This window comes from Rhinolophus sinicus, chromosome 15 (assembly GCF_057876585.1).
Source record: "Rhinolophus sinicus isolate RSI-liver-muscle chromosome 15, RSI-T2T, whole genome shotgun sequence".
In the NCBI taxonomy this organism is placed as follows: Eukaryota; Metazoa; Chordata; class Mammalia; order Chiroptera; family Rhinolophidae; genus Rhinolophus; species Rhinolophus sinicus.
Genome location: NC_142515.1, coordinates 11,814,435 through 11,837,883, shown reverse-complemented (window position 1 = coordinate 11,837,883; position 23,449 = coordinate 11,814,435). Strand labels below are relative to the sequence as shown.

At 50.0% G+C, this 23,449-nt stretch overlaps 2 protein-coding genes across 7 annotated transcripts in view; both read right to left on the bottom strand.

The window, feature by feature from the left end:
* Positions 1-220: 220 nt before the first annotated feature.
* SPMIP5 (sperm microtubule inner protein 5) lies at positions 221-7,478 on the bottom strand. The gene is made up of 3 exons (XM_088791842.1): positions 4,748-7,478; positions 2,225-2,443; positions 221-828 (listed from the first exon to the last, which is right to left on the bottom strand). Exons 1-3 carry the CDS (start codon positions 4,848-4,850, stop codon positions 638-640), a joined length of 513 nt encoding a protein of 170 aa, XP_088647968.1. The 5' UTR covers positions 4,851-7,478; the 3' UTR covers positions 221-637.
* Positions 7,479-7,632: 154 nt separating this feature from the next.
* The window catches only part of HSPA12A (heat shock protein family A (Hsp70) member 12A), a 143,743-nt gene continuing 127,926 nt past the window's right edge, over positions 7,633-23,449 (bottom strand). For 4 of the 6 annotated variants that reach the window (XM_019725245.3, XM_019725244.3, XM_019725246.3 and 1 more), the window contains 6 exons: positions 19,777-19,945; positions 16,107-16,193; positions 15,426-15,530; positions 14,466-14,724; positions 12,763-12,866; positions 7,633-11,856 (listed from right to left, as the gene is read on the bottom strand). In XM_019725245.3, the coding sequence (XP_019580804.3) occupies positions 11,219-11,856; positions 12,763-12,866; positions 14,466-14,724; positions 15,426-15,530; positions 16,107-16,193; positions 19,777-19,945 (1,362 nt within the window). In that variant the 3' untranslated portion in view covers positions 7,633-11,218. The remainder of the gene's footprint in view (positions 11,857-12,762; positions 12,867-14,465; positions 14,725-15,425; positions 15,531-16,106; positions 16,194-19,776; positions 19,946-23,449) is intronic. The other 2 variants (XM_074338990.2, XM_074338991.2) reach the window with 1 other exon arrangement.

Genomic DNA, 23,449 nt, shown 5'->3' with positions numbered 1-23,449 from the left:
AGAGAAACCATCCCCACGACTTGCAGGCAGGTGGCCCAGCTAAGCAGAGAGGCCACTGCAAACATTTCATCCCCTCTTTACAAATAGTAGAAAGGGAAGGAAGAGCCCTCCCTTACCTGGATTAGTGCAGTTCAGACACTTTGGCAGCAGCTCTTCATGCTGCAAAACCATTGGAGGAGAAGGAGGTTGCGTAGACCTAACTCCATATATTCTGAAGTAAGAACAAAAGTCATTCCTTTTATTGATAATAAAAATAATAATAACCTGTGCAGGTTCTGTATGAGCACGGGACGTTTATTTCTCATCATCTCCACTTTACAGAAGGGAAAACTGAGGCCACAAAAGCCACCCTAGGCAGCGCCCTACTATCTCCCTCCCTCAGGCCTTAGGTTGCTGCCAGGATGGGCGGCCCTATTGGTTTTTACTCCCAGCCTCTCCCTGCAAAGCAGGACTTCCAGAGAATGCTGGGCATGGGTGGGGAACGGAGAGTGGCTGTGGATGTGGAAGGCCCTGCAACTACAAACAAGGCCCCATGTAAAACAAATCAGACACAAAAATAGTCCCAGTGCTGGGCTGGGTACCGGTGGCCCAAGATCTGCGCTTTCCCTCGTTACCTGTGGTTACGCCCGGGCCAGACTTACTCCTCATACGGCTTCAGGTGCGCTCTCTTTGCCTGCTCCACGATGTCCAGGAAGTCCCTGTAGCAGTTCCTGGCCATGACAGTGTACCGTGTGGCACAGCCTAACTCCGTGACCCTGGCTCTCGGAAGGTAGCCTGCCCAGCCAGGGATCGGGGGCTCCTGGAGGGGCTTCTTGATGTATTTGCATTCTGTAAAGAAACACCATGCTTCCTGAGGGATTTGAGAAGCCACACCAGGGGCAGTGCTCCCAAGGTAGCTGCCGCCCCAACAGTGAACATGGTGAATGCCTAGGTCTCCAGATACCCTCAGGCTGGTTGATTCTCATGCCAGGCACCGTGGTAGGGGCTTGACATATAGCCTCTCATTTTATTCTCTCGCAACCCGTAAGAAGTTGGTGCCTTTATCACCTCCGCTTTATGGAGGAGACTGAGAGAACTCAAGGAGGTTAAGACTTGGCCAAGGTCACATAGCAAGGAAGTGGTAGCATCGAGATTCAAACCCACATCCGTCTGATTCCCAAGTCCTCGCTCTTAAACAGATCCTGCTCCTTTCTCAGATTAAAAACTTCAGTCATGGCTCTTTAACAGTTTTTACAAGGGAATCGAGAAACATCCAGGTCAGACTCAGCACCAGCAACCTGCCTGCAGGTCATGAGTGACTCTGGCTGGCTGGCTGGCTGACCTTGGGCAATTTCACATTCATGAGATGAAAGATTACATATGCCTTCTCCCGTTGTTGTAAGAATCTAATTAGGCCTCTGAGTCCAGTAACCTAGGAGCTGGAAAGCACCTTAGATAGTATCTAGTCCATCCTGCCCTGCCCTGGATGAAGTAACTGGAGCCCAGAGAGAGGAAACAAGTAGCCCTAGGTCACACAGCAAATAGGCAAAGAGCTAGGCTCAATCCCAAACTCTTAGACAGATGTTCTTTGTAATGTCTTGGAAAATTTTAAAGCACAAGATACATGTTCTTAAAAGGCCCCAAACAATTATAAGAATAATAACAATGGCAATCAGTCCATTACTTTTCCTATAGGCCTTTAAACCTGAAAAGTGGTCATGGCAAACCACCGTTGTGATTATTAACATTATATAATCACATCATCAGTTGTTTTTGTGGTTGTTATTCAGTGCAAAACCCCTTCCACCCAGCTAGTACCTGGAAGAGCTGGGTTCAAACCCAGGTCTGACCTTGGACAAGGGACACTACCTCTTGAAGCCTCACGTCCCCCATCTCTAAAATGGGAATGATAGCATTGACCTCACAGGATTGTTGTGAGTGGTTAATGAAATAATGGTGCCTGACACAAAGGAAGCAACTAAAGAGCAGAGACGGCAGCTGCCTGAATGTTTATGGTGAGACTTGCCCAGGGGCTCTTTGTTCCCAACACCCTCTCCCCTAACCTGTACTTCTCCCCCTGGAAATGTTTGTTTCTCGTATGAAGAAACTGAGCTTTTCCATTTTCACTGCCACCTGGGGATTTGGAACTGTGCTCAGTTCTATGATGAATGTGCAACTCCGTGGGCCTGCCAGGCCCTGCCCATGGGCCTGAGGCAGAAAGGGGCTGGTTTCTGGGGGCTGATACCCAGACTCAAGGGGTGGTACTGCTGGTAGTACTCGTGCAGGGCCCGCAGGACAGCCTTCTCGGAGCTGACAGGCTTCAGTCTCTCGGCAGCAGCCACCGAACAGTGAAATTCCTCCAGCTGGTCTTTATATCGCTGTGTTTTCTCCTGAAAGGTTTTCAGACATTGGGACATGTCATCCTCGCTGGAGGTACCCTGGCAGCTGAGGTACGGGATGAAGCCTGCAAGAGCCCACGGAAACCACAGCCTTCAGCAAGGATTCAGAACCTCGGCCCAAACGCCGCAGATTTTCAGCCCACCACTTGGTATTTCTTCCTTGGCCAACAACGCTGCATTTTTCCAAAGGCCATTAATACAAGCAGTGCTGCTGTTCCCACTGTGACTGGGCCCTCCCAAGGCCACAACGAATGACCTTGGCGCCGGGGAGGGAAGGCCCATTTCAACAAAGGCGACGACAGTAATATTCTGTGATAGCAAAGCTCGTGATGTCAGCCTGAATGGCAAACGGGGAAAGCATGTAATGGGCTGAAATGATAGTCTGAGGAGTAATTGAAATTATTCGCCTTTTTAGAGAGAAAGCTTATTTTCCTTGACACTTCCCAAATGCAATTTGGGATCTTTCTTGTTGGGACCATCGGAAAATTGCAGGCTTATTAAAAGCAGAGACCTATTACACAAAAAGGTAAATTCATTATCTGCAAGACCCACCCCTAGAACAATTTTTCATCATTTCCCACAAAATAACATATAATCATTACAATTAGTATGGTTAAACACGACTATTTATTTAAACTGGACGCTGAATCCTATGTACTACAATATTGTCACAATAAAACCATTTTTAAAAAAGAACAATGAGGGAAAACTGGTTAAGAACTTGGTTTGAAACTGTAAAATAAATAAATAAGTAACTCTCATGACTGAAGTCCAACATTTTTGCCTTTGTCCCTAGGTAAGGAAAACCTGGCTTCAGAGTTGAAGGCAGCAACCGACACCCCCTGCACCCTGCCAGATGCCCCCTGTGGAAGATTCTAATCACAAGAGACTGAACTTAAAGTCTTGCACCCACCATTAAATCTCCCCAATCCCTGGGCAATTAAAAGATACCCTAATGTCATGGGGGAGACCACCGTAGAAACCCAGGGGCCTTGCCACAGTGGTTTCTCCTCCATCAGGGCCTACTCTGACCAGCACAGATTTTATAATTGTATAGAGGCACACACAGAGGAATACAAGCCACCTTTATTGACTCTTGCTGAGCACCAAGATATTTTAAATAGGTGATGTATGCTGGCTCCATCAATCCTGTACAACAATCTTATAAGTCCATTATTACCCCAAGGCAGTTGGTTGAACTGTGTCCCCCAACTACGTATGTCCAAGTTCTAACCCCTGACCTCTGTGACTGTGACCTTCCCTGGAAATAGGATCTTTGCAGATATAATTAAGGATCTAGAAATACAATCATCCTGGATTGAGGGTGGCCCTAAATCCAATGCCTGGTGTTTTTATAAAGCGAAAAGAGAGGGAGGTTTGAGACACACAGACACAGAGAAACAGGGCAGAAGGGCACATGAAGATGGTAGCAGAGATGGCAGTGATGCTGCCACAAGCCAAGGAACGCCACGGCCACCAGAAGTTGGAAGTGGCAAGGAAGGAGCCTCCGAGAGAGCAACAGAACACGTGTCTGTTGGTTTAAGCTGCAGCCCTAGGAAACTAATATACCCATTCTATAGAAATTTTTACTTACCATAGAGAGGTAAGTACCTTACTTACAATCACACAGACAATGGCTGAGCAGAGACTGGAACCTCAGTTTGTTCGAGCCCAAAGTGTGTTTTCTTAATGGACCAGGACCAGGGTGTGAGGCTGGGCAGCTTTGGGGTATTCCCCCTGCATCTCTCCTCCTAAGATCACCTGTATGTGAGAGCTGAGGGCCTACAGGGATCACTGGATTTGTCACAGGGATATGACTTAATAAGTTCTCAGTAACCCAGAAGCATTTAGTTGGGTGACCAATTGTCCAGGTGCCAAGGACAAAGGCATTTCCTGGGACATAGGACTTTCAGTGCTAATTCCAGGTAAACCAGCGTAGTTTGTCACCCTCGGTTGGGGGAACACAAGAAGGAATGGGAACACAAGAAGGGATGGAACCACAAGAACATTTCTATTGCACAGCTTGAGAAAGCCAAACTCGGGGAGAAGGACACGGCTTTGAGCTTATTCGTTGTGTCTATCCCCATTCATTGTGTCTCTCCTGGTCCAAATGCATTTGATGGACATTAAGTGCTTTCTGCATACCAGGCCATGTCCTGGGAGATTTGACCTAAGTTATATCTCTCTATTTATCAGAATCGTTATCAGCCATCTTCAGCAATGGGGTGCTCTTAAAAGTTAGTGCCTGTACTGGCTCAGGCACTAGCAGTAGGCCAAAGCACAGACATTAACAGTGGGCCAAAGCACGGACAGTGGCTGGGACCATGGCTTTCCTGCCAGGCGTGTCTGCAGGGCACGTCACCACTTACCACTGTAGCCTGGTGTGACTGGCAGCTGTCTCATGAAGGTCTTAGAAGACTCCATGATTTTGCTCTCTGCTAAAAAAGGGAAGCAGGAATGAAACAGTCCCATCAAATGTCCCTGCCTCAAGAACTCACCTCGAGTATGCTAGAGCCCTTGGGAGTGCAGTGACCTTGTCAGGGGCTGGGATGGAGACGCAGCGCCACCATCTTACACAAAACCAGGAGATGTTGCTGGCTTCAGGTATAAAACCAATGACCTGATACCAAGCAGCCTGCACCTCTTACATGAACTTAGGTAACAGGTATACAAATCACCACCCACCAGCCTCGCCCTTCCCTGAGGGCCTCCTCCCACCCCCACCCCCAACCTTCCATCCTTCCTTGCATCCCTCATGAACTGTGTACACACTATGACCACCAACTGTGACAGAGGTTAGAAATACAGAGGTTAGGAATAAAAAGATGAGCAAGACCCAGGAGCTTCCATGTAAATAAGACTCATGAGTCTTGGGGGAGGGGAGAGATGAGGTATCCTTAAACCAGAGCTTTTCTTTATCCAGGAGGAATCAGGTCACAGTGGTGATTTTTGCTGCCCACCAGCCCCCCCACCCCTCCACCCCACCCCAGGATATCTGGCAGTGTCTGAAAACATTTTGGGTTGTTACAACTGAGGAATGGGTGCCACTGGCACTGGTATCCAGTGAGTAGAGGCCAATGATGCTTCTCAACATCCTGCAAGGGTCAGGACAGCCCCATAAAAGAGAATTAAGAGTACATTCTGGATGGAAAGGGTCAGAAGTCCCAAAAGGCTGGCATGGAGTCCAACGCGGGTGAGCAGAGGGTGATGGGGGGACCACTGCCGCAGGAGTTTATGAGGATGCTGTCTCCAGAGCCAGACCCATTCCCTTTTCCGGGATGGTTCCCCTGCATGGGCCACGCCAGCATCTCACATCTGTTGATGCTTCCAGGTCCTACTCTGCAAAGCCAGCTCATCTCTTAAAAGTGATGCCCTCCTGCCAGGGCAAATGGCCTCAGGGAGTGGGAGGAGAGGGCCATAATTAAGTTTTGTCAGCAATGATGGGCATTTTTAAAACAGTTCAAACATTTTTAGAGCTTGCTACCAGGACAGGCTGAATGTGGGACTGCATTCTTACTAAATCCTGGCAACCATCCTAAGGCTTAGTTCCTATTGGAGTCCCCATTTTACAGATGAGGGGGAAAGGGCATAGAGAGGTTAAATAGCTTGTTTGAGTGTTGTTGCGTCCAAGGAGGAAGGAACCCACCGCCTCTAAACTCTGAGCGGCAGGATTTTGTTGCCAAAAATAGGGCGTTAAGGAGGGGTCGGTGCGGGGCGCAGATGATGGGGGCGGGGCAGCTGAGGACCCCGCCCCGAGACCCTCCTGGAGGAGGCAGAAGGGAGGGACGTGGAGACAAGGTGAGCCGGGACCTGGAGGGGCGGGAATACGGCCTTCCACCCCCTCCACCTCCACTCTCTCCCTAGTCGCTCACCTGAGCTCGCCTGGATCGCCGCCCAGCGGGGCGCCTTGCTCAGGCCGGGCCTCCCCGCCTCCCGGCCTTTGTGCGCTCATCCCGCGTGGGAGGGGGGCGGGGTCGGCTGTCAGCCTGCCCCTCCCCCTCCCTCACCATCCGGCCGCCCCACCCTGAGCTGAGGCCCGCGGCCAGGGAGTTGGCGAACACGAGTGAATGTGGTGGGGCTTACCCCTGCGCCCCTCTCAAGAGTCGCCCAACAAATACTTGGTTTCCAAAGCTGTTCTCCATTCATGGTCTCCCCGAGCTGGGGCCCTCTTAAGTTTTGGAATTGGGAGGAGGGGCATGCGAAGGGGTCTAGGTCAAAGCCGCCTTTTAGTGATGACGCTGGGGCGGCCTGGGTTGGGGACCGGAAGCCCTGGTGGGAGGAAGAGGGTGGGCGAGAACGGGCCTGCCTCCCTTGTCCCCAGACGGGGGCCAAAAGTCAGTGACCAGCGGGGTGCTGGCAGCAGCCTGGGAGAGGCGAGCGGGCAGATACAGGTGCTTCCCTTGGCCTTCTCCCACTCCGGCCCTTAGTTAAGGAGGATTTACAGATGGCCCGGACAGGTAACAGGGCAGAAAAAAACGGCAGTGCACCAAAATGAAGGAAGTGATACCGGGAAATGGAGCCATACTCCTTTATAACCAGCCTCATCTTATGGAGTCCAAGGGGGTCCTAAGCTGTCTTCTCATTGGATGGAAACCAGAGGGAATGAGTGGCCTTTACAGACTTAGTCCCAGCCACTCCCTGTACAGAGAAGGAGAGAAGGCCTGACTGCTGTTTGTTAACTGCACCTCCCAGCATTCCCTACTTCAGCTCTCCTGGGAAATGAACTTCAGATGAAGGCCGATGTAGCTACCCACTTAGGAAGAGCCCATTTACACCTCCCTCAGGGTCCCAGGACCCCACCTCACACTATCTGGAAGCTTCCAGAGCCAACTCTAGAGAGTGACCCAGACCTAAAGGCAGCCAGCTTAGTGTGCCCACTAAGATGCCAGGGCAAGGCGCCAGTCCCAGGCCTGGTGCTTTTTTTTTTTTTTTTTAAATGACCTTCATTTGGGTGCAATGGAGTTGTCTGGCCCACCAGGCTTAGCTGCCTTCCCTTTGGCTAGACCACTTGCATCCAGCTTCGAGGGAAAGGGGGCTCAAGAACATCAATGAAACTTTCCTTCCCAAAGAACAAAGGGGCTGGTCTTGTTGGGATGAAAGTTCCTGAAGCTTGCAACACCTAGGAAAGGACCTGAAAAATCTATCTCCACCTGAGATGGGGAGGAGGGGGAGGTCAGTAATGATATGCCAGTACCTAAAATTCCATTTACAAATTCAGAGTGGAAAAAAAACCCAAAAAACTATCTGGGCCACATGAGATCCAGAGTTTTACTTTATTAGACATCTGTGAAGACAGAATTTGCAGATACAATCTTGTCAAGTTGTGAACTGCTGCAAAGTTCTGTGAAGTCTGAATTTATCTTGTCGTGAACAAGACCCATTTTAGAATATAGTTCCATATTCCAAGCAGATGAGAGGTGTGACATTGTGGCCAAGAACTTTTATACTAGTCATCCATTTCAGCCATTTCCCAGCATAAATATGCAGCTTAATCACAGCTATTTAATCTCTACAACGTGAAGTTCGATCATCGACTAATAATGCATTTTGACTCCTGTTTATATTGGTGCATGCGATTCTTTGCCACCCTGGCAATTAACCAGACTTGGACTCTAAAAGCTAAACTTGATCTAAATAACGTTCTAGGGGTAAGGCGGGATCTGTAATCTGGACTCGTGTTAGCCTTCACTCTACACAAATGCTTATGTCTCTTCTTTCCCATCTCTTGACTGTCTGTAACTGGGCCGGCATTCAGCCCTTATTAATGTCTGCCATGCACAGAAAGGGCAGTTACATAGGAAATCCTTTGACAGTTCTGCTTCCAAGAAACATGAACATCAGATAATAAGCTGGGGACAACTGAGTAATATGTCAAGACAACAGGCCTTTTAGGAACTTTCTAAGATTAGAAAATGTGTCCAAGTGTACTCATCCAGTGCTCGTATTCTAGAATATTTCCATAGCGGGGGGGGGGGGGGAGGAAGGGAGGGAAGGATTTGGGGGATCCATCAAAATCTCTTTAAAAGGAGTTCGACTATTAGGGCTGTATCTCTGGGGCTAGAAGAAAGTCCAGTAAAATTACCACCGCCCCCCCTCATCCCCCACCGTCATCTGTTTGCGAACAGTACAGATTTCAACCAGCTCATTTTAAGAGAAATAGTAGACAAGGAGACATTCTTAATGCAAGGTGGGAAAGGCCTTACATTAGCCCCAAAAGAAGGACTTGACTTTTACTACCCACACTTACACCTAACCCAATAGAAAAGCTGGGTCTGTGCACCATCTGATTCCCTCCTTTGACCCTGGGATACTGAAAACATCACACACGGTGGACCACACTTGGCCCTCAGAGTGACTGCTTTGCCCACAAGGAAAGGCTGACAACCTTGCAGGGATGCAAAGAGTTTTTGTAGGTTTTTCTGCACAATCACAATGCTTACAGAACCAGGACATTCAGCTCTCAACAACTGGACAGGAGAATCGATACATTATTATGCTCCTTTAAATATAAACTGTGAACCTTTGGGAAGGATGTGTGTGTAGAAAGGTCTGATGAAGCCACTGATCCAGGTGGTCTATGTGTTCAGAGTATTCTGACCTTAGGCACCTCTGTCTATTGCTCAGTCTTGCATATATAGTCCATGGCTTAGTGTTGGTACACATCGATTAGTAAGCATAGTTAAGAAAGGAAACCGTGGAAAATTAAAGGCAGCTATGTCACCAACAAAATTCAAAGAGCATTTTCCTTTCTATTTTTTTAACAAGAAAAGCACATTGTAGAAATAAAGATTCTGTACAATATTCTAATATTGTATGTACATAAAATTATATTATAACTAAATTGAGAAGTCTTATTAGTAGAGAGAGTATGGCTGGCAACACCAAAGAAAGACCCAGAACGTGTAGCTTTGAAGCAGAGCAGGCAGCAAGAGAACCCTAACAAACACACCTTTGTGCCTGGATGAGAAATCCTGTGACTAAGTTATATGTGACCAGTGTCCTCTAGGTCTGTAGGTTGTTGTGTTTCACATTCTAGTAGGTAATTCGGCAGCAGGCGAGGTGAAATAGCAGACATGTTAGAACGAAACTGGAAATGCTATTTAAAATCTGCACATTGGCTGTGACAATGGGGTTTGTGAATCCAACCTGCACTCGGAGTTAGTTCGCTCATTCTCCCTTCGCTCATTATGCAGACCTCCACTGGTTTAAAATTGGAATGAACTCCAGCAGGTGGAAAAGACAGCTTTGAACAGATCAGACAGGCTGTAAGTCAGATTCTTGATTCTTTTTCCTCAGTTGTTTCCAGTATGTTGGAGAAAACTGGCTTTGCAAGTGTGGAAGGAAGGCGAGAACACAGACCCAACCAGTTGGTTCCTCAGTCAGTCCTTTTCTTAGGGTGGCTTTCCTGTGAGGGTTTAAAGTGCCAACCCCAAGCCAGGTGGGGCCCCAGCCCCACTCACAAGAGGGTGAGTGTGCGACCGTCGTTCTTCATGTAAACCGGCTCCCTAAGGGAGCCCAACGGGAGGACCAGAGGCCGCAAGCTCGGGTCTGCTCTCAGCTTCAGACAAAACCTCAACTAGGACTTTCAGCTGAACCACGGTCACCTGTGCTGTTTACTACACATTGTAGATCCTGGTCCTCTTCTCCAAGACTTGACTTCAGTTCGTAAAACGGACAGGATCCAGGACCTGTCTTAGCAAGGGCCCTCCTGTGGGCGAGCCACAGGTCTGCTTTGAAAATCTGGCTTAATTGACCAAGTAGAGAGCTACGAATTCCTTTTGGACAGGCTTTAAAAACTGAAAGCTTTAATGAAACATTTTATAGAACAGCTTCTCTGCCCATGGATCACCCATGTTTTCCCTTCAAAATGTAGGACTAAATGGCCGAAACTTGTAAGGGGACGAGGGTGAGCAGGGAGGAGTTCATTTAAAACATGCATGTTTTTCAAGGGGAGGGGCCAGTGCAGACTCCTGGGCTTGGTCATGTGAATAAGGCAAACTGCAACCTCATTTTCTCACACACAGTTCCTACTAAGGTGAACCAGAATTACTGATGAATTCAGAAATCAGGATTTGGCATTCTGATGTCAAAAATTACACAGCATATGATTTGGGGTATATCAGTAGCTCTTTAATATCCATGTCCATCAAAGAGAGTTTTTACCTCCCGAAAAACTGAGATGGCAGCCCTCCCACTCACACAGATCCTAGAGGATTAGCCAAGGCCACAGTTATTCACTGAGCCTATTTGGAATTTAAATCATGACAACCTAAAATAGTGCTCAGTGTAGGCAGTCTTCTCCCACCAGCTAAAAACGCTCCAAGTTCCCACTAAATCTCCACTTTTAATCACATGACGAGGAAAAGAAATTAACTGCAGATGGCTGGCATTTTATATCGATTGCCATCCAAAAACATGTAAAAAGAAAAGCCTCAAAGAGATGAAGAATTTCCTCCTGGCTCAAAGTATTGCGAATGTAGAAGGACAGCAATAGGGCATCTTAAGTTCTACCTGACGGAGATGTGTTCAGAGCGCGCTCCATCACTATGGAAATGTAGATTCCCTTGCTGGGTGGGTGTTTCACCATTTGGACCTAGGAAAGCCAGCTGCTCTTTTAAAATCCTTGAATTTCTTATTCCCAAACCTCAATCTTCATTTCCCGACAGTTTTTCTGACTCCAGTGTGCCCTCAAAACTCCCTAATTCTAGCCCTGGTCTATCTTCCCTGCTGAAATTCAGGTGAGTCATGGCAGGGTCAAGGGCAGGGGAAGGACAGTCAGGGTTGAGGTCAGCGGATGCAGGTGAGCTGAGTCCAAGGGGGCAGGCGTCAGGGAAGTCCACTTAGTAATTTAAGAAGTCGATCCCAACCTTGACACTCCTCGAGGTGGCTATGTCGATGGCCGTGGCCTTGATCTCGGTGTCCCCGAACTGCATGAGGGTCTGGATCTCCCTCCGGGCGGGCACAGAGGTGCCGCTGGTCCCCGTGAGATCCAGGCGGAGCGTGCCGCACTTCTTCACCCCGGGGTCAGTGATGAAGCTCACGTTGTCGCGCTCAGAGCTGTAGATGTTGATGACAATGACCAGCTGAGAGGGCTTGGCTGGGGTGTAGCTGCGCTTGACCAGCTCACCCAGGGCCACGGACTGGTCGGCAGAGATGAACTTGTCAAAGACATCGGTGCACCAGCGAGTGCCATCCTTCACCAGCAGCTTCTCGGGTGGATGCTTGCCCTCCACGTAGCGGTTCAACACCCCCACCCCGTAGGTGAGCGGGGACCTGCGCACCTTGATGACGGCGGGGTCCAGGCCGAAGAGGACGGCGCCCTTGAGGATGGTGAGGCCCACGTCCTGAGGGATGATGATGCGGCACTTGTCGCCAAAGGCAGCCTGCACCGCCTGCTGGAGGAGGGGCGCCTCCGCAAAGCCGCCCACCAGGAAGAGGAACTTGACGGTGGACACCTCGGGCTTCTGAAACAGGTCCCCTGAAAGGGAGGAGAGAGGGACAACGTCCTGTCACCGAAGCCAGCAGCCAAGGGGGGGCGGGTGGCCTGAAAATGTGGGAAATGGACAAAACCCCCTGGGCCCACTGGAGGACAGGCTTAGTTGAACAGAATTTTTGTGTAGCTGGCCTTTTAAAGAAAGGGGGTTCGCACACCAATATGCTCAGGAATAAAAAACAAAGATATTGCTAAGTAGAAACCCATTTTCACAGATAGATGGTGATCATTTTAAGTAGTAATTTGTTCTGCATAAAGGAATACTCCTAACACTCACCACTGTGGTTCTGTTAAGTAAGTCAAGGCAGGCTGTTAGAAATATTATCCTTTGGTTTTCATAAAAATCCCATCCCACCACTAGGGGCTGTGATTTGGTAGGTGAGGGGTGGGTGGTGGGTGCCTGGATACTGAAAAAGGTCCCCGGTGAGTCTACCGTGTGTCCCTGGGTGAGGACCACTGAGGCAGCAGACAGTTGCACGGCCAGATTCTGTTTCTCCTTTTGTTGGGAGATTTCTTTGGTTCACACAACAGTTCTCCCCAGGAATGGTTGTGGTTCCTAATTTTTCCTGATAAAGTGAAGACTATACATTGCCGAGGGCCTGTCACTCAAGGGTAATATTGCTGCAGAGCTCCCAGCTCACTCACTGACTTGTGAAGCCAAAAGGAAAGCCCAGGTGAGGACGGGCCATCGGCTGCTTTCAGGAGCCTGTGCCAAGGAACCTCCCCTGTACATACTCAGTGCTGCCACTCTGCCAGGGCCCTGGCCTGTGACTCCTGGTCCTGGCCCCCCCTGCCAGCCTGACTTCACATGCACGGTCAGTGATGCTGGAAAAGTCAGTCCCCATGCTTGGCTCTGCCCCCATGAGTGGCCAAGCTCTGGCAGATACTTACGGAGATGCTCAATGATGCTGTCGATGGTCGGCTTAAAAAGGGCATTCATGGCATCCGGGCTCATCCTCAGCATCCCCTGTGAGGACCACTTCACAAAATCCACACTGTGGGGTATGGTACAGGAAGGGACGAGTGGTGAGTATATAAACAATACCCACAGACAGAGACACAAAGACCTGAGCCCTGGCAGAACAGCTGTCATGTCTAAGGGGCAGAAAGGGCTTTCAAGTCCTTGGAAATACCCTAACTGGCCAGCACCTGGATCCTTAAAAGCTCAAGAGCTAAGACATAGCCTCTTCTGTTTCTCTTTGCCTTTTGCTGTGGCCATTCTTCCCCTGGAAGCCAATATCTAGTGCAAAAGACAAGGAGATAAAGGGACCTCTTTCTCTCTCTTTTGGATGGCTGCCGTTTGAGCTGATAGTAGCTGGATTCGAGCCCATTAAAGGCTTATACGATGCGTCTACCATGCTGCCACGTAAGACTACAGGCCTGTGTGCTCAGGTGTGTCTACTTCAGCCCTGTGGACACCTATCCCATAGCAGTGAGAAGCCTAATCCTACCGGTGCTACTCACGGTCTCTGTCAAAGTAGCAACATGCCCAAAGCAACAGCATGTCCAGAAAGAACACTGGACAGGGAGTCTGGTAGCTGGGCTCTAGTCTGGCCTCTACCACTTAGTAGCTATTGGGCTTTAGGCAAGTTGACCTAGTCTCTCTGAGCCCTGGGCTTCTCCCCTGCAAATCAAGGACAATACCACTTGCCTTACCTCCTTCATAGGGGTTGTTGTAAAGATCAGGTTGAATACCAGCTCTGCAAAAACACTTTGTAAACTTTCTGACTGCAGTGTGTACCCCACTTGTTCTTAAGTTCAAAATGGCTCACTCAATGGCATGTTTGTCCCTGAGGCAACGCACATACCAGCTGCCTCCCAGAATCACATGCTGCCAGGACTCCCAGACCAGGAATTCTTTCCGTGGCTTAGGCCAAAGGACAATGTGGTTTGGTGCGGAGTGACCCAATGGCTGGCTGCGGCCAGTCTCCACAGTAGAAGAGCTGGCAGGCCCCAGAACTGTGTAGGCAGGGCTTGGGATGCAACTTGAAGCCGGTGCCCTGCAGGGGGACCTGGGGCTGAGAGCATGTCCACCAGTGAGAGGCCGGTTAAGACCCTGCTCCAAGGACATGAAGACCTGCAGTCGAATCGACTTTGTGTCGCACTAAAAGGAACCAGGGCTTCTTAGAGAAATGAAAGACTGACGATCTGGGCGGGCAATGTGCAAGATGCGGCAGGAGCATATTCACTGACCAGTAAGCTAAGGCCATTCGAGACCAAAGGCCAAGTCCACGGGACTCGGGAGCCATACGACCAACATGGGACAATTTGAGCATCACGAAGGATATAATGCCCTGGTTTAAAATACACCCAATGTGCTTTTTATAATCCATGAATTCTTAACGATACTCCCCTCGTGCCCCCGCAAAAAAAAAAAAAAAAAAAAGAAAGAAAAAAAAATTTGTTTGTCACTCTGCAGGATGCTATGAAATCAATGATTTTTTAAACAAAACAAGCTTATACACAGAAGGAAAAACCAAGCATTTGTCCTGTCTTTGCTATAAGAAGTGCACTTGAGGGCAACCAGACACTGAGGAGCAGTTTCTCTCTACTCCCCAGCCCAGAATCCTGAGCCAGAGGCAAGGCCAACTCACTTGCTCTTCCTCAGGGCATGCTCCACACTGTGCCCGCGGAACTTCTTGTAGTAGTCGATGAAGGAGAAGGGTAGGGTGATGTTCAGCGGGTTAGTTCGGTCCGGGGCGGCCGCCCTTTTGCGAGACTCAAACGCAATCATTAAGTCAACCCAGGCCGCGGGACGCTTGATTTTGAATTGTTCGATAAAATCCTCTCCGAATATTTTACACAGAAGTTTTTCAAATTCATAATCTACTCCTAGGGATCCATAGGGTCCACCTGGGTGAACAAAATGGGTGCCCACCATGTTTAAAAACCATGAGAAACTGAATCCAAAGTCTGAGAAACAGCGTGCCCTGTGCACTTCTCTGAAACACAAAGCACAAACTTGGACCCTCCCTGAGCAAGTAGACCACAGCTGTGTTTTTACTTAGGGTCTTCTCATTCCTCATGGAGAAACTTACTTCGTACAGAAATCACTTGCCAAAAATCTGTTTAAGATCAATTACATTTAAATAAAATCAGTACATTAACTAAGTAGGAACGTCGTGGTAGTCTCACCCAAGAAATCCTAAGACATGCGCCACTAATTACTCATGAACCCCACCCCCACCAAGCAAAAGACCCTGTTCTCTGGTTTGGCGATCTTGATCCAAGTCCAGGTATCCTGGGACATCCCTAGAAAGCACTATATCATAGGTGGCATCAGGTTTCAGTCATATCCTTCCAGAACTTTCAAAAGCAGATTCCCTTGGCCAGAATCTGAAACAGGCTCACTTATTATGCCGAAACCCAAGTTACAGGGGTTTGTTTTAAAGAACACTTAACTGCATTTCATTTTCAAATTTCAAAGAGGCCTCAGTGCCCTCTCCCACCTATAATCCCACATGCTTGTAGCATGCAGAGAATGAAATGCTGAGAGAAATCGGAAGTGAGTGAAACGGATCAGGTAGGAGAACATCAGCCACGCAGGGGCTCACCTGTTGCTTTATACAGTTCTTTGAGGTGTCCCTCCGGTAACCGTATCTGATGGACTGTCAGGTCTACGGTGCCACCGCCACTGTCCACAACCACATACTTGTCACCTGGTACAAAAACAGCCATCCTTTACATAAACCACGTGTCTACCTGTCCTGAAACAAGCTGGTGGGTGAGACTTGCTATACCCAGCTAAGCGCCACCCACACTTCTCGTTAGTACAATGATTGTGTTAATGAGCAGCACAGAAAGTTACTCATGACTAAAGAGAGTTACTCATGTCTGCCAGGAGCGATGGTTAGCATGAATGACAAAGAACACAGATGCATGAATCTTTCAAACTAAAGCATTCATGTCACACGCTGCTGCATACCCAGCACGTCCAAGTGGATAACTTCTTGCCAAGTTAAAAGCGCCGTAAAATGACCTGCTATTTAACAGAAGACGTACTCTGGAACTGGTGAGTTCCAATCCCTACCTTTCTTCTGAAGAGTCTGTATGGTTTTATAACATGCAAAATTACAGCTCCAAAGAGAGCTCCCCCAGGGTGAGTGGTCTTTAAAACCAAGTGATTTTGAACGTTTTCCAAAAGTGCAAAAGGAACAGATAGAAATGCATTTTTGCCAGCAACTCATAGACAAAAAATAATCCAGCAAGGGCCAAAGGACATTCAAGGACGCTACCTTCCTCCAGCTCGGACCAGATCTCTCCTATGACATTCTCCACCAAAAAGGTCCGACTCTGCCGATTACGCCGTATGTGTTCCTTAGCTAGTGGCCGACAGAAAGAAAATACGACGGGTGAGAAAGCATGAAAAAGCGGGCAGTCATCTGAAGTCAGCGGAAGTGACGGCATGAGGAAATTTAGGGACAGAACATTTAGTGAAACACGATCAAAATGATTACATAAATACAAATACAACATCAGGAATTACAAAGCCGGCTCTTCCAGAGCAAGAAGCTCTTTCCACCCGCCTCCATCTATTCATCTGCGTGGCAGCTTTGGCCTGGGCCAGGCTGAAAAAAAGTTCACCTGGATGAGCGTCCCTTCCACCAGCAACATTTTGGGGGGAATGGGTTAATAAAAGCGGCCAGTTTCCTGGCTTTGCTGTCCCAGCGAGGAAGCTGTCTGCCAAGCAGCCTTCAGTGTGCTTAGTTAAATAATTTCACATCAAGGGACTTTGAGACAAGGAATGTGGAGTATGTTTTCCTAATCTGGATCCTGGATAAACTGGATAGGAGCCATTTCCTGACCTTGTTGAAGCCAATATGATCTTCAGCCACAAGGTGGCACTTCGGCCACAAGGTGGCAGCTCCACACCCACCCTTTTCCTGAACACTGTGTGTCAACCTGGCTGTGGTGCCCAGCGTGGGGTATTTCATACCCCTGTGAGGCGGACACTGTCCTAAGTTTAAGATGAGGAAACCAAGTCAGGGAGGTTAAGGTATTTGCTGTTCCCATACTGTCTTGCATCCTGAAATTAACTCCAACCATGGACCCTCATGCTCTCAGAGATTTAACAATTTACCGTGAAGTCTGAAAAAGCAGAATGTGAATGTTAAGAAATGGGGAAGTTGCTGTGAGAGGCTACGTGGGAAGCAGTAGGGCACAGCCGAGGTGGAAACTTGGGCAAATCACTAATCCTTCTGGGCCTCAGTTTCCTCATCCATTCAATGCAGATAGTACTAGTTGGCAATATACTTGGCGATACTTGGTTTCTCACAGGCAGAGAAGGGACTGGTTCTCTCATTTGTCTTCAGCACCCTGTATGACCCCGGGCTCACAGTAGGTGATAATGAAGGTAAAACACCAAGTGTCAGACCTGGTACCCAACAGATGATCATGCCCGATTTGGAGCAACCACTGATTCTATGGGTAAAGGCTCTGTCCACCCACCCCACAACCTGCTACCCACCAATTTTAGTCCCTAAGTGGGTGCTGCTAACTTTGAATTGCCCTCCAAATCCATCTCTTGCTGTTTATCCAATAAAGGACCCTTGACCCTTTAGCTTTTTTCAGCAAGGAGCAGTGTTTGCAAAACAACACCGTCTCTGGGGATTAGAATGGTGAACACCCAGCCAGCTCTAAGTTCCTCGGGCCCTGGTTTATGGCGGAGAGGCCATCCCCCGATTACAAAGTGCCTGCAGGTCTGGGAGGGAACCCCAAACTCAGGGCTTCTCTCCTGTTCGCAGCATCGGCTCTAGACGAATTTATATTACAGATCCTATAGTGGGCATTTGGTTTTCTGAAACAACCTAGATGACTAACAAAATGGCGTTCATAGAAACACGGCCAAGCGAAGCTAATAAAACATGTTCTGAGCTCTCAAAAAATTATCCCACTTTTCAGGCAAATTAAGCCCAACAGTGTGAAAAATGTATCCTTTACTGATCCCATTAAATCCTTTTGGCATAAAAAAGAAGATATCGACAGCAAACCCTGTGGAGTTAGGGGAAGACGCCAGCTCCGTTCTCCTCCATGGGGCCCACTGGGCGTCCATCATGAAGGAGCGTCAGGGGCAGGGGGTGACCTGGGGGGTGGGGGTGTCTCGGGGCATCAACGCCATCCCCGGCACTGCTGATTAAGTGCTCTGCCAGGCCTCCCCAGACAGCACCCTCTCCTTCTGGGACTGAAGTTCTAACTGCAAAGCAAGGCTGAGACAGAACCCCTGCCTCTGAGGGGTGCTGGCCTACAGTTTGAGGATTTAAAAATCCCTAAAGCCCCTCTGAGCTCATGAGACAACAGCAAAGTCCACAAGGCACAGGACAAGGCACGTAGCAGTGTGGGGGTAGAAAGACATGTGGAAGGAAAGGAGACCAAAAACTGAGCTCTCGGGGAAGGCAAGTATTCAAAACCAGAGTTTCCCGCTCTGTGTCACACTTAGGAGGCTGTAAGAAGAGCGACACTAGAATTAGCTCAGTCTTACGAATTTCTCTTTATGAACAACTGAATAAGAGCCAGCATGTAGGTTGTAAAGCCCAGTCATTCCTCTTTTTTCCAATGAAAACAGTGAAGATGGAAATTTAAATAAATGTCATCCCGAGTATTGAAAACGTCAGTGCATTTGATTGTTAAGCAGTGGGCTAGCCTCGCTCAGCACGCGCTGGGGAGGCCGAGCATGGCTAGAAAAAGGCAAATCAAGCCCTCAGATTTCAAGGGAAGCCTGTTTCCATCAATTCCAGAGTGAGTCAGATCTGAGGTGCTAACACACAGCCCTGGCGGCAGCCCGGTGACAAGTGAACTTTGTGCCCGTCTTGTGGCTGAGGTTCAGACTCTGCGATCTTGGGTTGAAAGCACAGAGCGGTGGCCTGAGAAGGAGAGGCACGGAGGAGACGGCCCAGTACCAGCAATGTGTGCCCGGTAAGGGTGAGCCTGGGCCCTGGGGCCTCAGGTATGGGGACCAAGGAAAACTTGGGGACAAGGCTGTGGGGGGAACAACCTGCGACAGTTCTCGGGTCATCTCTCTCCCCGTCCTCGGCTTGGGCCCTCCGGGGCAGGGTGGGAGTGGGCATGGGAGGTGGGTGGCTTTCTGCCCTCGAGGCCCTCACTGGGGACAGAGCCCAGAGCTGCTGTGCACAGCGCCACCTCCACAGCACTCTGATTAGCTTCCAAGCTCACTCACGTTGGTGGATTTGACCCTAACCTAGGGTGTCTGCAAATTGCGTGGCCCTAGACAGACCCACAGAGCCCTGGATACTGGGGAAAACAGTTCTGGAGACCAAGATTGTAGCCAACTTGCATACAGGTAAATACGAGACATGAGAAAAATTTCCCTAAAATCCCCATCCTGGGTGTCCCTCCCTCGGTAGGTGCCCCTTCCCACAGCTAAATGAACGTCATCCAAGTCAGGAAAAGTCAGCCCTTCTCATCTGTGGTTTAAACTCTTGCCAGGTTTATGACTAAGACACGTAATGAGCTCATCACACATGAGGCGCCCTAATGAGTGAGTCAGTAATAAACCAACAGCCTTAATGGAAGAATTAATCACAGGCAAATGGGATTAGATTAAGAATCAGTTAACAGACAAGAAAGAGTAAGAGCTTAGTAAAATGCAAAGCCAAGAACTGCTCTCAGGTTCCCCTCAGGCTTTTGGAGAGAAGTGCCCTGCCCCCTCCTAAGGCATGTGGGTGGGGTGATGAACTAGGGTACCCACTGCTGAGTTTATGGGGGTCCTTCGAGGGGCCAGGTAGGGGGTCTGAGCTCAGAGGTCCTTAGAACCAACCACCAACCTCTCCAGGAGTATCTGGATTCTTCATTGCAGCACAAAGTGCCTTTAAATAATCAGAGGCTGAGAGACATGCAGGGGGCAGGAGGGGAGAGAGCAGGGAGGGGGGAGAGAGAGAGCAGAGGTACCCTGTGCAAACCCAGCTCCTACTGTGTCACTGGAGCTGTACCCATTGACCGCGGCCTTGCTCAATTCAATCATCTGGTACAGTCGCAGCTTCCGGCAGTAGATGGAGGCCGCCTCCGGCTCCAACGCAATGATAAGCTGCTCCGAGTTCTCAGGGGAGGCTAGTCCTGCCTGGAAGAAAGAAGCAGAGGCTGGGACCAGGGTTCCTGGCTGGGACCTCTCCAAGGACCCCCACACCTGGGTCTGCCACCCCCAATGAAGCGACACTCGTGCTCAGCTTGTTTGGGAAATTCCCTCCATAGGCCTCTGCAGAGCTTAAAATCCAGGGTGATCAGGTGCCGGGCCCCAAGCTAGGTACCCAAACACCGCAGAACAGCCAAAGAAAACTGTGTAAGCACCCTTGGGAAATGCCAAGTTCCCTGGGCCACAGGGCCTCCCTCTAGCACTTGGGGCTTGCACTTGGGGTCTCTTATCCTAGAACTGAGAAGCATGAGGAGAAGGCCCCCAAAATTTGGAAAACCGTTACAGGAGGGAAGGCAGATGGTCTGTTTTTGGTTATAATAGGCCAAGCAGCCTGACCAAGTCACAGCAAGCCCCAGTCTTTGGTGGCCTGGGAAACAAGTGGCCCATCGCTGGACCTCAGCCAGGCAAGCATCTGCCTTTGCAGTATGGAAGTCTGACCAGGAGGGCTCCAGGGCCAGGAGAAAGCCCCTCCTGGAGCGTGGGGGGAAAAGCAGCTGGCAGGTATCTTTTTAAAAGCCTTTATTCCTTTAAATATCCCTTTCAATGCTTCTGCTCTGTGACATCTGGCTTGTTCCAGTCACAGTCCCCTCCAGACCTTAAAAAGGCCAGCCCAGGAGCACCTGGGACCACCCTTCTGAGGGTGCTCAGAGAAAAGGGCCCGGCATGGCCTCTACCAGGTCCCTGCCCACCTCTCCTGGCCTTGAACTGGAGCACCAGGTCTCGCTTGCTGGTTGAAGCTGGTGAAGCCATGGGGTGTCCCTGCCTGCCAGCATGATGGAGAACAGAAGCACGCTTCGTTCCTGTCACCGCAGGGTTTGTTGTCTTTGTTCCCGTTTCCTAGGGAACCTCAGGATGCCGTCCTCGTGCCACCCCCAGCTCTACACCAGGCTCATGAGGTTTGGTGAACTCATCCTGTAGACCATGGATGGATGGTCCACCTAATGTCCCACACGCACAATGACCTCTCACCAGGCGGAGCCGGCCTAGAGTCACGAGTGAAAGGGGCTTAGCAGGTTCAATTATTGGGCAAGGAGGGGAGGGGGTTCAGGTTAGAATATTAGAGACGAAAGGACCTTTTGTCCATCTACTTCATATAGAAAGAGACCAAGGCTCAGGGATGTAGGGTGACCAACTGCCCCGGGTTTCCTGGAACACAAGGCTTTCAGTGCTAAAACCAGGCAGTCTTAGGCTCAAAGGTATCCAACCCTACGTGGCACAGCTGGCCCCGGCCTTGGTCTCGCACCTTGCTGACCAGCTCTTTACTCGATTCTCAGCAATCCTGCTCTGAGTGACTCATTACTGGGGTGGGGCCCAGGCCTTCAGACTTGGACAAAACTCCCCGGTGCCTCTAATGCTCGCCCCTCAACTGGCTTAAAGGCACGATCTCTACCCATTTACTCTGGGACAGCAACCAATCATGACCCACAGCCTATACGTGCAGCCTGAAGTTCTCTGAAATAACCGTACCCCAAATGAACAGATTAGTCACGTCCTCTTGAGATACCATCCATCCGCAGGTAGGTGACTGAAAACCGCCACTTTGCCAGTACTGAATGACTCACGGCACATGGGAGAACCTCTTCTGGAAGACTGACCTTACAGAACTGGACAGAACTGCCCCGTCCAGAGGAAACCTACCTCCTCATTACCTTGAACCTGCGACTGTGGCCAGCCACGTGGGCAGCGCCAGTGCCCATCAGCTCGGTCCCCGGGTTGAAGAGGCAGGGTCTGCCCTTCACTGGCATGGGTCAACAGGCCAGTGCCACAGGTGCATGACACAATTTCCCACTACTCCCTAGTCAAGGGATTAAAAGCCCCCACCCCCAGGCTCACTTTCTCACAGGATCACATTAGACACCCCTGGCACAAAGACAGCGGAGGTTACAGCACCCAGTGCAACAGGTCAGGGGTATACACCTGAAGTGCCGCCAGGTATGGTGAGCTCGCTGAAACTCAATCCCCAGGATCCCAGAAGAAATACAAAATGAACCACAGACTGCCTGAAACAGAAACCACTGGACCCGGCCTCCACAATAGGAGGTGAGGAAGCAGGAAAGACTAGCTACAGAGAAACAGCTGGGCCCCAATGTACCAGACTATCCTCCAAGTTCAGAATGGAAAATAATTTGGGCGGAGAAGTCGGGTGAGCAGAGCGCCAGCGTGGCACCCAGGGATTCAGAGGAAAGGCAAAGGTGCTGCCCACTCGAAAGGCACGTGACTGTCATCACGTCCCACTGGGATGTCCACCTGCCAGGCGGCCCCCACGTGGCCAGTGAGGGCAACGGGAGCCTGGGCCTGGCAGTGGGGGACAGATGGGAGGGAAGAAAACGTCGAAAATAAATGTTATTCGTCTCCACACCCTGCCTCAAATTCTATGCAGGATACCAGATTTAGACGATATATCTATATGGAAAATTCAACTCAAGGAGTCCAGAGAAGAGAGAACCTTGAGTCAAATTACACAACTCGACGTGCCCAAGTGTCCCTGGTGTGTGACTGTGCCGGTCCCCACTAGGGTGCTCCCGCATCCTGAAGACTTGGGTGCCAGAACAGCATGGCTGCACCTTCAGGAGAGGCCTCCATCTGCCCGTCCCCAGCCGGGCTGGCCTCAGCTCCACGGCAAAAGGGGTTCCCCATGACCCCCGGGAGAGGATGCGACAGGGAATGGAGCTGAAGAGGACCTCAAACCAGAGGGTAGGAATAGGCGAGATGAGAGAGGGGCCGAGAAGCGTCTGAGGGACACAGGACAAAGTAACCACACTGTTTTGCTTGAGCCAGCCCTTCAAGCGCCCCAGAGAGCAAGGGGCTGTGTTCCCACCTGTAACTCTCGTGGGGGCCACAGTGAGGAGCTAAGGGAGAGAGGAAAGAGGAAGCAGCTGGCGCTATACAGATTCCACCCCACCCCCACCCGAGGAGGGGTCCCAGGGAGGCCTGTGGACTCCAAGAAAAGGAGGAACTACTAGACCATCCGCCAGACTCCCAAACCCAGCTGGCTGTCTCTCTGAGCAGGAGGCTCCAGTGCCTGGAAGTGTAAGCTTGGTTTCTGTATAAACACTGGTGGTCTTCTCAGCAGAAGCCCTCTGCCTGGTAGCTGTCAGGAGACCTGGGGGTCTGGGATCAGGCCAGGGTCACCCGGAGCGGAAGACGGGGGGCTCGCGGCTTTTGCTAACTGGGCCTCTGGAGCTAGGATCTCATGGCTCCTGTGCCGATGTGAGCTCTCCCTCCGCTGGGGCCCGTGTGGATGTGTCTGGCCTCTCCTACAAGATGGTGTGTTTTCTGAGGGCAGCAGTCAGGTCTTCTTGCCCCATAGCACACAGTAGGTGCTCAGAGAGTAGCTGCTGAATCAATGAATCAAGCATCACTCCAGACGGCCTTTCTTCTGCAATTCCCTGGCACTCATCTCTGCAAAACTGAACTGAGAGCGAATATTCT